Genomic DNA, 12,450 nt, shown 5'->3' on the forward strand with positions numbered 1-12,450 from the left:
ATAAACTCGTTTTTATGTTACTTTGCAATATGACTCCTAGAATTTTTTTATCTTATTTGTTCATTTATTGGGTGTTTTGAAACAGGCTATCCTAGAACTTACAGATATCCACCTGCCTCTGCCTCCCTCTGCTAGGATTAAAAGTATGAGCCACCACACTTATTTAGAAAAAGAATTATATGTGAAACTCGTATTTCTGTTGTACAGCATAGATTCAGAACAGTGTATTTGTCATGTGTAAAAGGAAAAGAGATAGAAATGATTAAGTTAGACATTTTTAAATTGTGTGTCAAGTGGCTGGGGCTAGAGAGATGGCTCTTCCAGAGTACCAATGTCTAATTCCCAGAATACACAGAGAATTGCCTCAGGGAGACCAAGAATGAAAAATGGATGAGTATACACACACTGGGATCTGTGTGATCCAACAGAGAAACCACAACATCCCTGCACCCCCAAAAACCCAAAAGTTCAGCATACCCCAGAAGCTCAGCATGTTTATTATACAGAGTTGATCAGGGGGAAGGAGGCTGAAATTGCTGCATACAGCTGAACAGGGAGACAGTTTTAGCAGATCTCAGTAGGAACAGTCTCAGTCTTCAGGCTGTAATATTAAGGCAATGGTTCTAACCTTCCTAATGGTGTGACCTTTAATATAGTTAGTTCCTCGTGTTGCGATGACCCTCAACTGTAAAATTTTTATTGCTACCTCATAACTGTAATTTTGCTATTATTATGAATCATAACTATTTTCTGATGGTCTTGGGGGTCCATGTCAAGGGGTGGTGTCCCCCCAAAAGGATTTCAGAACCACTATATTAAGGGAGGAATACGATGGTGGCCATTTTCTGCCCACACTAGCAAAATCGGCTGCAGGAAGACCAGCCATCTTTGTGAGCCTTGCTCTCTGGGAAAGGAGAGAAGTTTGACTTCTTTCTGAGTCGTGGCCAGGGCCCTTGACATGGTGGGTTGTAGCAACAGCACCCATTGCTCAGGACTTCCCACACTCAGGACTTGTTCCTTTCCTCATACAAATATAAACAATAGCGATTCCTCAGAGATACCTCAGGCCAACTGAAGTAAGGAGACTCCAGCTGGTGAAGCTGCCTGGAGGCTGTGCAGTATTGCTCTACATTACCAGCTTTTGACGGCTCTCACGCACACTGGAGTGAACCTTTGGTGATAAGCTGTCTTTGAATCATTTCTACTCCTTCACCCATATTCCTTCAATACTCAAAAAACAAACAAACAAACAAAAATGGTCCCCCTTGTTATTCTTACTGAGTATAATGTTTGGCTTCCTTCCTTCAAGTTTTTAGAAAATGACATGGTCTGTGCTGTGGCAGGGGCGGGAAATGCCCTCTGAAGTCATGAGACAGAATTTCCCACCAGTGCCAAGATATCTTCAATTTCCCTCTGGTAGCCTGAAAAATGCCTTTGCCCACCTTAATCAACTCTTTCATATTAAGTATTTGGTATAGACATCTTCAAAAAAAAAATGCCCAAATTACAAGTTACTGGTGTGTTTTCCAAGGTAAGGTTTCTCTCTGTGTATTGCCAAACAAAGCTTTCTTTAAGTGAGGTCCTAAATTGTTACTTTGGGAGACATCTGGTCATTTCTCAGGTAGCTGAGGATGACAAGGACAGCGGGAGCAGCACGGAAGGGCATCTCAACAGAATCCTTGGGAAAGGACTTACAGGCCAGTCCCTGTCTTTCTCTCTCACAGATAAATTACAAGGTCTATACCTGCAATTTGATGCTGGGTCTTAAGAGCAAAAGCTAAAAAGCTCCCTTGTTTCAGGAGGCAGAAGTGGGCCTCCATGAGTTCTAAGCCAGCCTGGTCTACACAAAGGTTTCATGGCAACCACAACTACACAGTAAGACTCTGTCTAAAGGAAAAGAAAAAAAAACAAATAAACAAAATATGAAGAGCTAGATTACACAGCTAAAATCCTATAGCTCCTAGCAGTCTGGAAATTAATGCAGGAATACTAAATTCAAGGCCAGACTGACCTGCATAAAGAGTTTCAGGAGAGCATGAGCTGAGACCCCTCTGCAAGAGAGCGAGGGAAGGGGATAGAGGCAGTGGGATCAGGAGTTCAAGGCCACTATATAACAAATATGAGACCACCATCAATTCCATGAGACTTTTTGTCTTTAAAGAGGAAAGGATGGGGGAGATGTGTTGAACAGTAAAAGAAAGCAAAATATCCAAACCTACCACTCTTTAAACAAAATAATTTCTTCCAGTGACTTATTTTTGGTGTTTGTAAAAGGCAGTCCTTCTTGGAATCTGAAAGAACGAATAGACTCCTTAGCCCTGCACTGCCCAGTACAGAAGCCACCAGCCTCTTGTGCCCATTGAGTACATGAATGTGGCCAGTTCAGACTGGGTGGGGCAGGCTGTGGTTTTAAGGTACACAGCACTTTTAAAGCCTTAGTGCAGAGAACGTAGAAGATGTTGACAATTCCTCATGATATTGAATTTTAGGTTAAATAAAATACATTTGGAAAATAATGACCTTTCCTGCCTTTACTTGCTTTTTTGAAATAGATTTTCTAGAAAGTTTAGACTAAGTAATGATGGCTCATGTGTGCAGCTTGCACGTGCTTCTGTTGAACAACTTGCCTCGGGCCTTAAAACAACTTTTTTTGCAGCTGCCACTGATTCCTAAGCTGTTCACAATTTCTTCATATTCTTTTGCATCTATCTGAAACCTTTAACTCCTTTGGGGTCAGATATTAAATAGGAAAATTACAGTTATGAAGTAGTAACAAAAATAATTTTCTGTTTAGGGGTCAGCACCGCATAAGGAACTGTATTAAGGGGTTGCAGCTTTAGGAAGGTTGTGAACCAGTGCTCTAGAGTCTGAAGCAATGTCCTCAGAGAAGCAGAGCAGAAAATGACAGGGTCTAGGCAAGTGCTCTTTGGACCCAGCATATCTAGGTTATTCCAGGCAAACCAAAGGCAGTCCTAAGAAAGCACAGCCTCTGCTCCAAGGAACAGAGGACCCATGCCAGAGACAACATGGGAGGGGCAGAGGAGGACTCCAGAGAGATCAAAACCCACATGAGGGAGTAGGGTTTCAAGCTGTGTATGGCAAAGTGCTAACCTAGCATGCACAGACCTCTGGGGCAAGGGAATGCTCAGAGCCAGATCCCTGTAAATACTTTGTTCATATTCAAATTTGTCATAACACTTTTTCTTTCTATTTGTTTTTTATTTTAGACAGGATTTTCTAGACTTAATAGGTAGACCAGGCTGGTCTCAAGCTCACAAAAAACTGCCTATTTTTCCTTCCTATATACTGGGATTAAATGTGGGCCACCACACTCAACCCCTTCTGGGATTCCCGTAATACTCACCTCAATAGACAAGGTCATAAGAATCTTAAGTGTGTGAGATAACTAAAGTGTGTGTGTGTGTGTGTGTGTGTATCTGCCCATCTGATTTTCTGCATCAGTTACATGTAAATTATCAATAATCACAGATGTACTTTCAAACCTACTACTGTCAGGGTACATGTTCTGCTTGGGCAAAGCCTCTGTGTAACCCTGTGAAGAATATCCAGGCCAGTGTACTGTCCCCACATACACACAGTGAGAGAACTTCTAAGGAGGGCTTGCACTTCCCAGCCTGAGCCTAACGGGAATTCCCATGCTCCATAGCATCATAGCATCAGCAAGAACCTTGCCTCTGCTTCTCTGCTAAGGTCCTGGGCATCTCTTACCTTGACTTGTTCATTTGAGGTTACTGCACAGAAAACAATCTCTGTGAATCCCTGGGATGGAAACATCCGGAAACAGATACCACCAATGACACGGCCATCTTTAATTAAAGCAAGGGTTTTGTGTTTTCTAAAAAATAAAATAAAATAAAATGAGGTTAAGTCAGAGTTTTCTTGGTTACGTAAAAAACTTTTGGCAAAGTTCCTTGTTGACTAAAAAGTCTTCGAGGGAGATGGGGAAAGGTCTTTCATCTAGATGCTAAGCAGTCATTTCCCTGGACTCTGAGGCAAGCCTACTTCATCAGAGCTCCGACCAAAACAAAGAACACATTTCGTAAGAAGAGCCTGAGCCCGTAAGTGTGTTTTTGGAGGAGCTCTGAAACTGGCATGCCCAATGCCTGGGCACTGGCTGTGGGAAATGGAGGGAAAGCTCCAAGCTGTACATGAATGACATGTGTTTCTGAAGAGTTCACACTTCCATAGATAGTGACATTACACCAAAGACCATAACATCCACATGTAGGAACTATCAAGCCCCAAAGTGTGAAATCTCAACAGACTATCTCACTCTGACTTGCCACATGCACAGAGCACATTTCACATAGTTGTCTGACTAACTAGGTCAAAATACAGCAAACTGAAGACGTCTGATTACCTAAAGGGTGAAATGTGGGTTGATGTCTACCTGCAGGTGAGGGCAGGCACAAGATAAGGCAAGGCCTGTGACTGGGCAGTGAAAAAGAAAGGTGGGGGCAGAGTTTTTGAGAGGGAGGAGAGATGGGGAGAAGGAAGAAGAAACCAAGATGGAGGAAGAGGATGATGTGCACCCATGTGGCTTTTAGCCACAGGTAGCTATCAATATCTTGTAAGGGATGGATTGTTACAGGGCAATTTGTCTTATCTAGATGAGCAATTTGTATCAATATCAATTGGCTCTGAGTTTATTGGGCTGTTCTCTGTACTTCACCTGAACTTCCAACAAAACTTTGGTGCAACCCTACCTATGGGTACATGGTACATGGTCTACAGTGGTACATAGTTAATACAACAAAGACAAGAATGTACTGACTATGTACTAAGACACCCTATGATTACTATGCTCTCATGACTTAACAAAAATGTGGTGCATCAGCTTTTTTTTTTTTTTTAATTTCATTCATTTATTTGTGTGGAGCTGAGTGTTTATGAGCACACACGCTCACATAAGTGAATGTCACTCATGTTTTGAAGTTAGAGAACATTCTGTGGAGTTGGTTCTCTCCTTCTACCATGTGGGTCCCAGAGATTGAACCTAGATCATCAGGCTTGGCAGCAAGCCGAAAGACTTTACACACTGAGCCATCTCACCAATCCCAGAAATTTAAGCTATAAAACTCCAGTCTGGTAATAAGAATGTGAAAATTATATCAGTGTGGCTCTCTATCAACAACAGGACAGGAGGCAGCTGTATTCCAAAGGCTGAGTATCAATTTCTAAATAGTCCCCCCTTGTATTGGAGAAGAAAGAAGAAAGAATGAGTTGAACTTACGGGTCGAAGACGAGCCGTGTGATGTACTCTTTGGGCATTCGGGGCAGCTGGTGGGAAAACACATTCTGCAGGCCCACCAGCCACATCAGGATCTTCTTGTTTGGTTTCTGGTTCAGGGAATTGCCCACCACATGGAATTCAATGACACCCCTGCGTTCTTCCACCCTTGCCGCCTCATCTCTGGCCGAATGTGCTGACAGAAAATTGGTCTGGGATCCAGAATACAAGAATAGATTACAAAGGGCTTTTCTTTAAAACGGTTGGACTGGATCACATGGAATCTTTCCATGATCTAATAATACTCTGACGTGAATTTCAGGGTCTTAAACACACGTGCACAAGAGTACCTGTGCATTCACACCCCACAAGTTATGAAGACAAAATAGAAAGGTGGATTAAGTAGGCTAGGTAATGACCCAGCAGTTAAAAGAATTTACTGTATAATCAGGCAGACTGGAGTTTGGGTCACAGTATTCACAGAACAAGCCAGGAGCATCCTTTTGCTTACTTGTAACCCCAGCTCCAAAGAAGGCACAGACAGAAGGGTCACTGGGGCTTGCTGGCTTCCAAGAAAATATGCAGAAGGCCCAGGTTTTCGAAACCTGTCTTGAAAGGCTTGAAGGAAAGTTGTAGGGAAAGATACTGAATACCTTCTTCTGGCCTTTACATATGCATTGGAAACCACATATACAAAAGTAAGTGAATAAATTAAGTAGATAATTAGCATTATGCAAAGTTAATATGTACATGTGTGTTATATTTTCTATGGATTAGGCATCAGAAAACTTGTTTGTTGTTGTTTTAGAGACAGGGTCTTGCTATGTAGTATAATTTGGACTTGAACTAACATCCTCCTGCCTCAGCTTCCCCAGTGACAGGAAGTATATACATCACTTCTGATTAGGAAAATTATTCTGAAGGAGAACCTATAAAAAATATTTTACAAGAGCTGAGGAGACAGCACAGTGACTAAAGCACTTACCTCACAATGTGAGGTCCAGGGTGCGAACCCCCAGCATCTAGGAGTTCAGGTGGATCTGGCAGCTAGCAAAAGAGCAAACTGACTACTGAGACTACTCAGAAAGCAAGTTCTGTGGGTGTTTGTTAGTTTGTTTGTCTTCGATTTGACAGAGAGAATCGGTCACACATGGGCACCGATGTTCTGCCATGCTTATACGAGCACTTGTATCAACACAAAAATTATTTTTAAGACAGTATGTTAAGGTGTTAGAAAGATGGCTTTGTGGTTAAGAGTAGGCACTGCTCTTCGGGAGGACCCAAGTGTGGGAACTACAGAATACACACTGGGTGGCTCACAACTGCCTGTAACTGCAGCCCAGAGTATCTGAAACCCTCTTCTGGCCTACCCAGACACTTGCACTCACACACATACATAATCCCACACAGAGAGACACATATGCACATAATTTAAACAATAAAAGAAAATATTTTAGATGTTTTTAATCACGTGGGGTCTCTCATCTACTCAGTTGCTATTGTAGCATGCAAGCAGATAGGCACACTAGTTCGTGGCAGGATCTTCCAACTTTAAGGAGGGTGGAGGAGCTGGAGAAAAGGCTCAGCAGTTCACAGTGCTTGCTGTTCCACAGGGGACCCAACCTTGGTCTCAGGTACCCATATTAGGAGTCTCACAAGTGCCTGCAGCTCCAGCTCCAGCTCCAGGGGATCCAATGCCACATTCTGGCTTCTGTGGGCACCCACACATATGGCATATACTCAGACATATGCCATAAATAAACAGAAATAAGTATAAAGCTTTTGAGTTGAGGGGGCAGTAAGATGGCTCAGCAGGTGAGGGTGAGTGACACAAAACCTGAATCTAATTTGTTCAATGCTTGGACAAAGACCATCTGATGGAAGGAGAAAAATGATCCCTTCACACTGGCCTCTAACCTCCGATGTCACACCATGGCATGAGTGTCTTCACAGGTGTGTGAACACATGTACACACTAGCACATTAAATAAAATCAGTGCTTATTTTAAAGAGAGAACCAATATGATGAAATATCAGGCAAAGGTGTTCACTGCACAAAACTGAGGCCCAGAATCTACGACTGAGTCCTGAAAGTTGTCCCCCTAGCCTCTATGCTTGAGTGACTCACTCACACAACATAATAACATCAAAGCAATGAAAATAAAAATAATAATAATATATTAAAGACTATTAAGATAACAGGTTCCAACTTCTTGAAAATGCATCACTTAACAGCTGTCATATTTATATTCTTAGCACCTCTTTTTGGAAGACACTTTTCTTTCTAGAAGTGTCTATTAATCCAGACTTAGCTCACCGCAGTCTGCATGGCGTAAAGCCAGCACATCATGCTTTGATCTACCTGATGCTGGGCGAGGAAATCTTTGACAAACAGCTCTGCTGAGGAGAAAAGTCCTAACTAGGACACTGACTTTGAGGGCTCTGGCTGGTTGTCCAGGTGACAACTAGCTGACGAAAATGTCTAAAACTGTAGAGGCTTTCTTGGGCAGACTGGTACACTACTAACTGTGACAGGAGATTGGAATGGGTGACTACCTCCCCACTTTTCATCTGAGCAAGCCAAGTTCTGCTCACGTGTGAAGTTACGACATCCCTAAAGCCCATACGCAGGAGGAGTTCAGCTTTATGTCCCCACAGACTGAATAGTCCTTCCAGAAGAAAAGAATTTTATGAGATTGCTCTGTTGCAACACTCAGTTCTCCAAATGATCCTTGGCATTAATAAAAGAGCCACAAAAACAAAGCAGTATGAAACTTGCTGATTTAGTCTAGCAAAGCCACACCAAAAAGATAGAAATTGTTTATACACTACTTCTCAGGCTATGTCTTCATTTCCTGGAAATGTCTTAAGCCTCCCTGTTCCTGGATGTCTTGCAACACTTTCAACTACAATGTTTTACCTGCATTGATCTAAACTATTGCAAACAGAGATCCAAACAGAGACATTATACATAACTTCCTAACAAGGCTCCTCAACAAAGGCAGCATTAAAAGAAAAGAAGAAAGGCTTTGAGTTAAAGGGGACTGAGGAGTCTGGGATATGGCTCAGAGGTAAGGTGCTTACTGGCATGTAGCAGTCCCTGAATTTGATCCCCAACACCACATGAACCACATGGTGGTTCAAGGTCATTAATCCTGGCTATATAGTGAGTCCACAGTCAGATTAGACTACATGATACAGACCAGAAAGGGGGGAAAGGGAGGGAGGGAAGAATGGAGGGAGGGAGAGAGAGAGAAGAAACAAAGAAAATAAAAAGGAAAACCGGATGCCATACTTGGTTCTTAACTGAGCCTCCAATAATACTGCATGTTATGAATAGCATGAATTGGTAAGATGGTCATTGGACATAGGGGTTGAAAATTAGGTTACAAGTCAGCAAACTTTCCACTGAAAAGTCAAAAATTGAACTTTTTTTTTTTTTTTGCAAGACACACATTCCATAAGAGCTATTACAAGCCTAATCTGCCAGGACACACCTTTACTCCTAGCTAGTTAGAAGCTGACACAGAATTTGAGACCACAAGCTGAAGAGCAGATATGGCTGGTAAGCTACAGTCTGCCTACCCTAAACCAGAGAACCTTGTAATGAAGTTAAATTTCCTGAGTTCTAACTCGTGTGATTATATAAGAGAATTGCTTTTGTGTAAGACACGAGCAAATGCATTAGGTGTGAGGTATTATTACATCTGTTTCTAACTGTGAAATGATTATAAAAGGTTCACAGGAGAGGAAAAAGGAGGTAAAGAAAGGGTAATGGAAGGTGATCATTGAGGAATCTCCAGGTTCAATACAGTCTGTGTGGGTGGTTTTTTTTTTTTTTTTTTTTTGTTTGTTTGTTTGTTTTTTCTTGGTTGGTTTAGATTTTGGGGTTTTATTTATTTGTTTATTTATTTATTTATTTATTTGGGTTGGTTGGTTCAGTTTTCTTTTTTTTTTTTTTTTTTTTATTGCATTTCTCATGGAAGCTTGAAATTCTTCAATATAGAAAAGTTTCCACTGTATTTTGTGGCCCTTTAATTGATATTTATCAAAGGGAACCACATCTTAGCCATTCTTGCCCTCCCTACAGTGAACTCCAGGTTACAGGTGACCAGCAGTGTGTTCTCAGTACCCCACCAACATCTCTGACAGCTAGTATGGCAGGGAGACCAGAAGGGCCCTCCCAGCCGCGTGCCTGGTTCACCCTGCTGACCTCTGGTCCAAGCATCCCTGCAGGGTCTGTGATGGTAGACATGACCTCATTGATCAATTCCACAGGAATATCCCCCATCACTCGAGATCTCTTGGCCTCCTCAGGAGCATGAGAGTTGTTCATTTTCCTCTTTTCTCCTGTGATGTTCAAAATAAAAGGCAAAAAAAAAAAAAAAAAATGGATGGTTTGAACTGGAAAATACATACTGATGAATCTTATTTATTTGGAGACAAGACGTGGAATGAAACATGGTCTTACTGTGTATCCCTGGCTGGTATATATATATATATATGGTTAGCTTCAAACTTGTGGCAAAGCTCCTGCTTCTGCCTCCCAAATGCTGGGATAATAGGTGTATGTTATCACATTGGTCTCCCACCTAATTTTCTAATAGCACTAATGGCTGTTCCGCAAGGAGAAACGGGGGTGGTAGAAGAGAAGGGAGATCACCACCATTACCAATTCCAGATCATCTTAAAGACTGCCTATTTTCCAACATGACTTTCGACTTGACATATGAGTTATTAAAGCATACTTCACCTTATTTTTTATTTACTTTTATGTCACATGCATTGCTGTTTTGCCTGCATGCATGATGTATGAAGGTGTCAGATCCTCTGGAAGTAGAGTTACAGGCAATTGGGAGCTGTGTGACATAGGTACTAGGAACCAAACATGCATCCTCTGAAAGAGCATCCAGGACTCTTAAACACTGGGCCATCTTTCCAGGCCTAAGCATATGCTTTTTGTAGACTCAAGGGCTTGGTTTCTATCATTATTGGAGCATTGGGAGCTCGAGGTCATCCTTGACCACTCAGTGAGTTCAAAGCTGTAATACATTCCTATGATCATAGCTATCAAAGACTGTTAAAGACTATTTTAATAGCCTCAAATGAGAAGGTTGTTGTTGTTGTTTTGAAGAGAGATTATAAGTCTGCAATGTCTTCATAGAAAGAATTTATGTTTTCTAATGCTGGGGTAGAATAATCCGTAAGCATCCAGCAACCCAAGCCTGGAGGACTTTTTGTCAGCTTGACATAAAAATTAAGGTTTGTTTTTCAAACCTTCAATGCTGGTTGATATGATTATTTATCTCCATCTACACATTATACAACAAGTATCACATGCATTCTCCTGTATCATATTTAGGTATCTTTTTTATATATTTGAACAATACTAGTAAAATTTTTTTGTTTTTAATTTAAATAAAAAAGTGCAGGAGAGACAGCTATGGTAAAGGTACTTGCTTTGCAAATGAGCGAATCAAAATTCAGATCCTTAGAACCCATAAAAGCCAAGCAGTCATGGTGATCTACTTGTAATTCCAGCCCTTGGAAGAAGGAACTCAATATCTCTATAGCAAGCTGGCTGGCTAGACTAGCCTTTCTCTGAAAGCTTTGGGTTCAGTAGAAAGATCTGGTCTCAGGGGATAAAGCAGAAAGGATCAAGGAAAATTCTTTTTCTTTTGTTTGTGTTTCTTGTTTGCTTGTTGGTTGTTTGAAACAGGATTTCCCTGTGCAGATCTGGCTGTCCTGGAGCATGCTCTGTAAACCAGACTGTCTTTGTACTCAGAGATTTGCCTGCCTCTGCGTCTAAAGGCATGCACTACCACAACCCCAACCACCCAGAGAGGAAGAGTCCTAACATCAATCTTGGAGCTCCACCCATGTGTGTTATATACACTCAGGTGTGTACCATACATACCCAATGGAAGATAATAAAAAGTTAAATAAATACATTCTAAATGGTGAATTGTCTTTTCTCATTACAAAATGGTCCACTTTAACACTCAAATATCATAACTTGAGAGGGTGGGGTCTGGATTCCTTTACCTTAAAAATGATACTTCACAAGGAAAGCAAGGCACTGGCTAGGAAAAGTATACAAAGGGACAGAGAACACTGCCACATGTTCCTCCTGAAAAATGTGGAACATAGTCACTTTTTTCTTTTGCTTCCTTAAGTCTAGGTCTCATGTAACCATGTCTGGCCTTTGACTGGATGTGAAACCAAAGTCAATCCTGAAATCCTCCTATCTCAGCCTCCCAAATGCTGGGGTTATAGTGAATATTACCACACTCAGCTATTCATGACCTTTTCTCCTTTCTAGACTCACACCTGATTTTTCTGCCTTTTTTTTTTCTTTTACTGTTATTACTTGCATTTATTTTTATATCTGGGGTGTGTGTGTGTGTGTGTGTGTGTGTGTGTGTGTGTGTGTGTGTGTGTGTGTCAGTGCCTCTGTGTGTGTGTCTGTGCCTATGTGTACTGTTAAGGCTAGAACACAGAGCTTTATATGTCCTAGGCAAGCCCTCCGCTACATCCCCAGTCCAGTAACTGAAAACTATAAGTCATAACTTAAAGTCAGGCATGGTGGCACATGCCTTCAATCCCAGCACTGCAAAGGTAGGGAGATCTCTGTGACTTTGAGGACAGCAGCACTACACAGAAATGCCTGGGGGTTGTTTGTTCATTTAAAGAAGGGGAAGAAAGCAGTAACTCTTCAGTGTCCAAATGCAATCTGTTCCTCAAATATGAAGCGCATTTAGCGCACTACCACACCATATTCACTAACTGTAAAAAGCAGAGAACTACAAAGTCTATAAAAAAGGCTTAACATATGGCTTTTGATCCAATTGTACCAACTCTATGGATGCTGGTTTTAAAGATAAACAAGGATTATCTTTAGATTTTTGACCAAAGAGTTGTCATATTCCATGATTTGCATGTCAGCTTTGAAATCTTTCCCGCAGGAGTTGCCAATAGCATTTTCTTCATTCCTCCCCTACTGTGATTTCAACTGCAACTATGTGACTTTTGGGTGTCAGAATGAGGCAGAGTCTCCACCTCAAGACACTGAATATTTCTTTTGCTTTCAGAAAGAAAACAGGTTCATTTAGTGCACTGCAAGGGTTTCGAGCCAAGCAGCAACAAACAGAACTGTGTATCTCAGAATGACGCTACTGTCTCAAGAACATTGTACATAAG

At 41.4% G+C, this 12,450-nt stretch overlaps 1 protein-coding gene across 1 annotated transcript in view; it reads right to left on the reverse strand.

Annotated features, from left to right (window-relative positions):
* The window catches only part of KAT2B (lysine acetyltransferase 2B), an 89,852-nt gene that overhangs the window by 11,191 nt on the left and 66,211 nt on the right, over positions 1-12,450 (reverse strand). The window contains exons 9-11 of the mRNA XM_080916963.1: positions 9,464-9,600; positions 5,255-5,463; positions 3,730-3,856 (exon numbers count right to left, since the gene is read on the reverse strand). Of these exons, the coding sequence (XP_080773089.1) occupies positions 3,730-3,856; positions 5,255-5,463; positions 9,464-9,600 (473 nt within the window). The remainder of the gene's footprint in view (positions 1-3,729; positions 3,857-5,254; positions 5,464-9,463; positions 9,601-12,450) is intronic.

This window comes from Micromys minutus (assembly GCF_963924665.1).
Source record: "Micromys minutus genome assembly, chromosome: 5".
Lineage (NCBI taxonomy): Eukaryota > Metazoa > Chordata > Mammalia > Rodentia > Muridae > Micromys > Micromys minutus.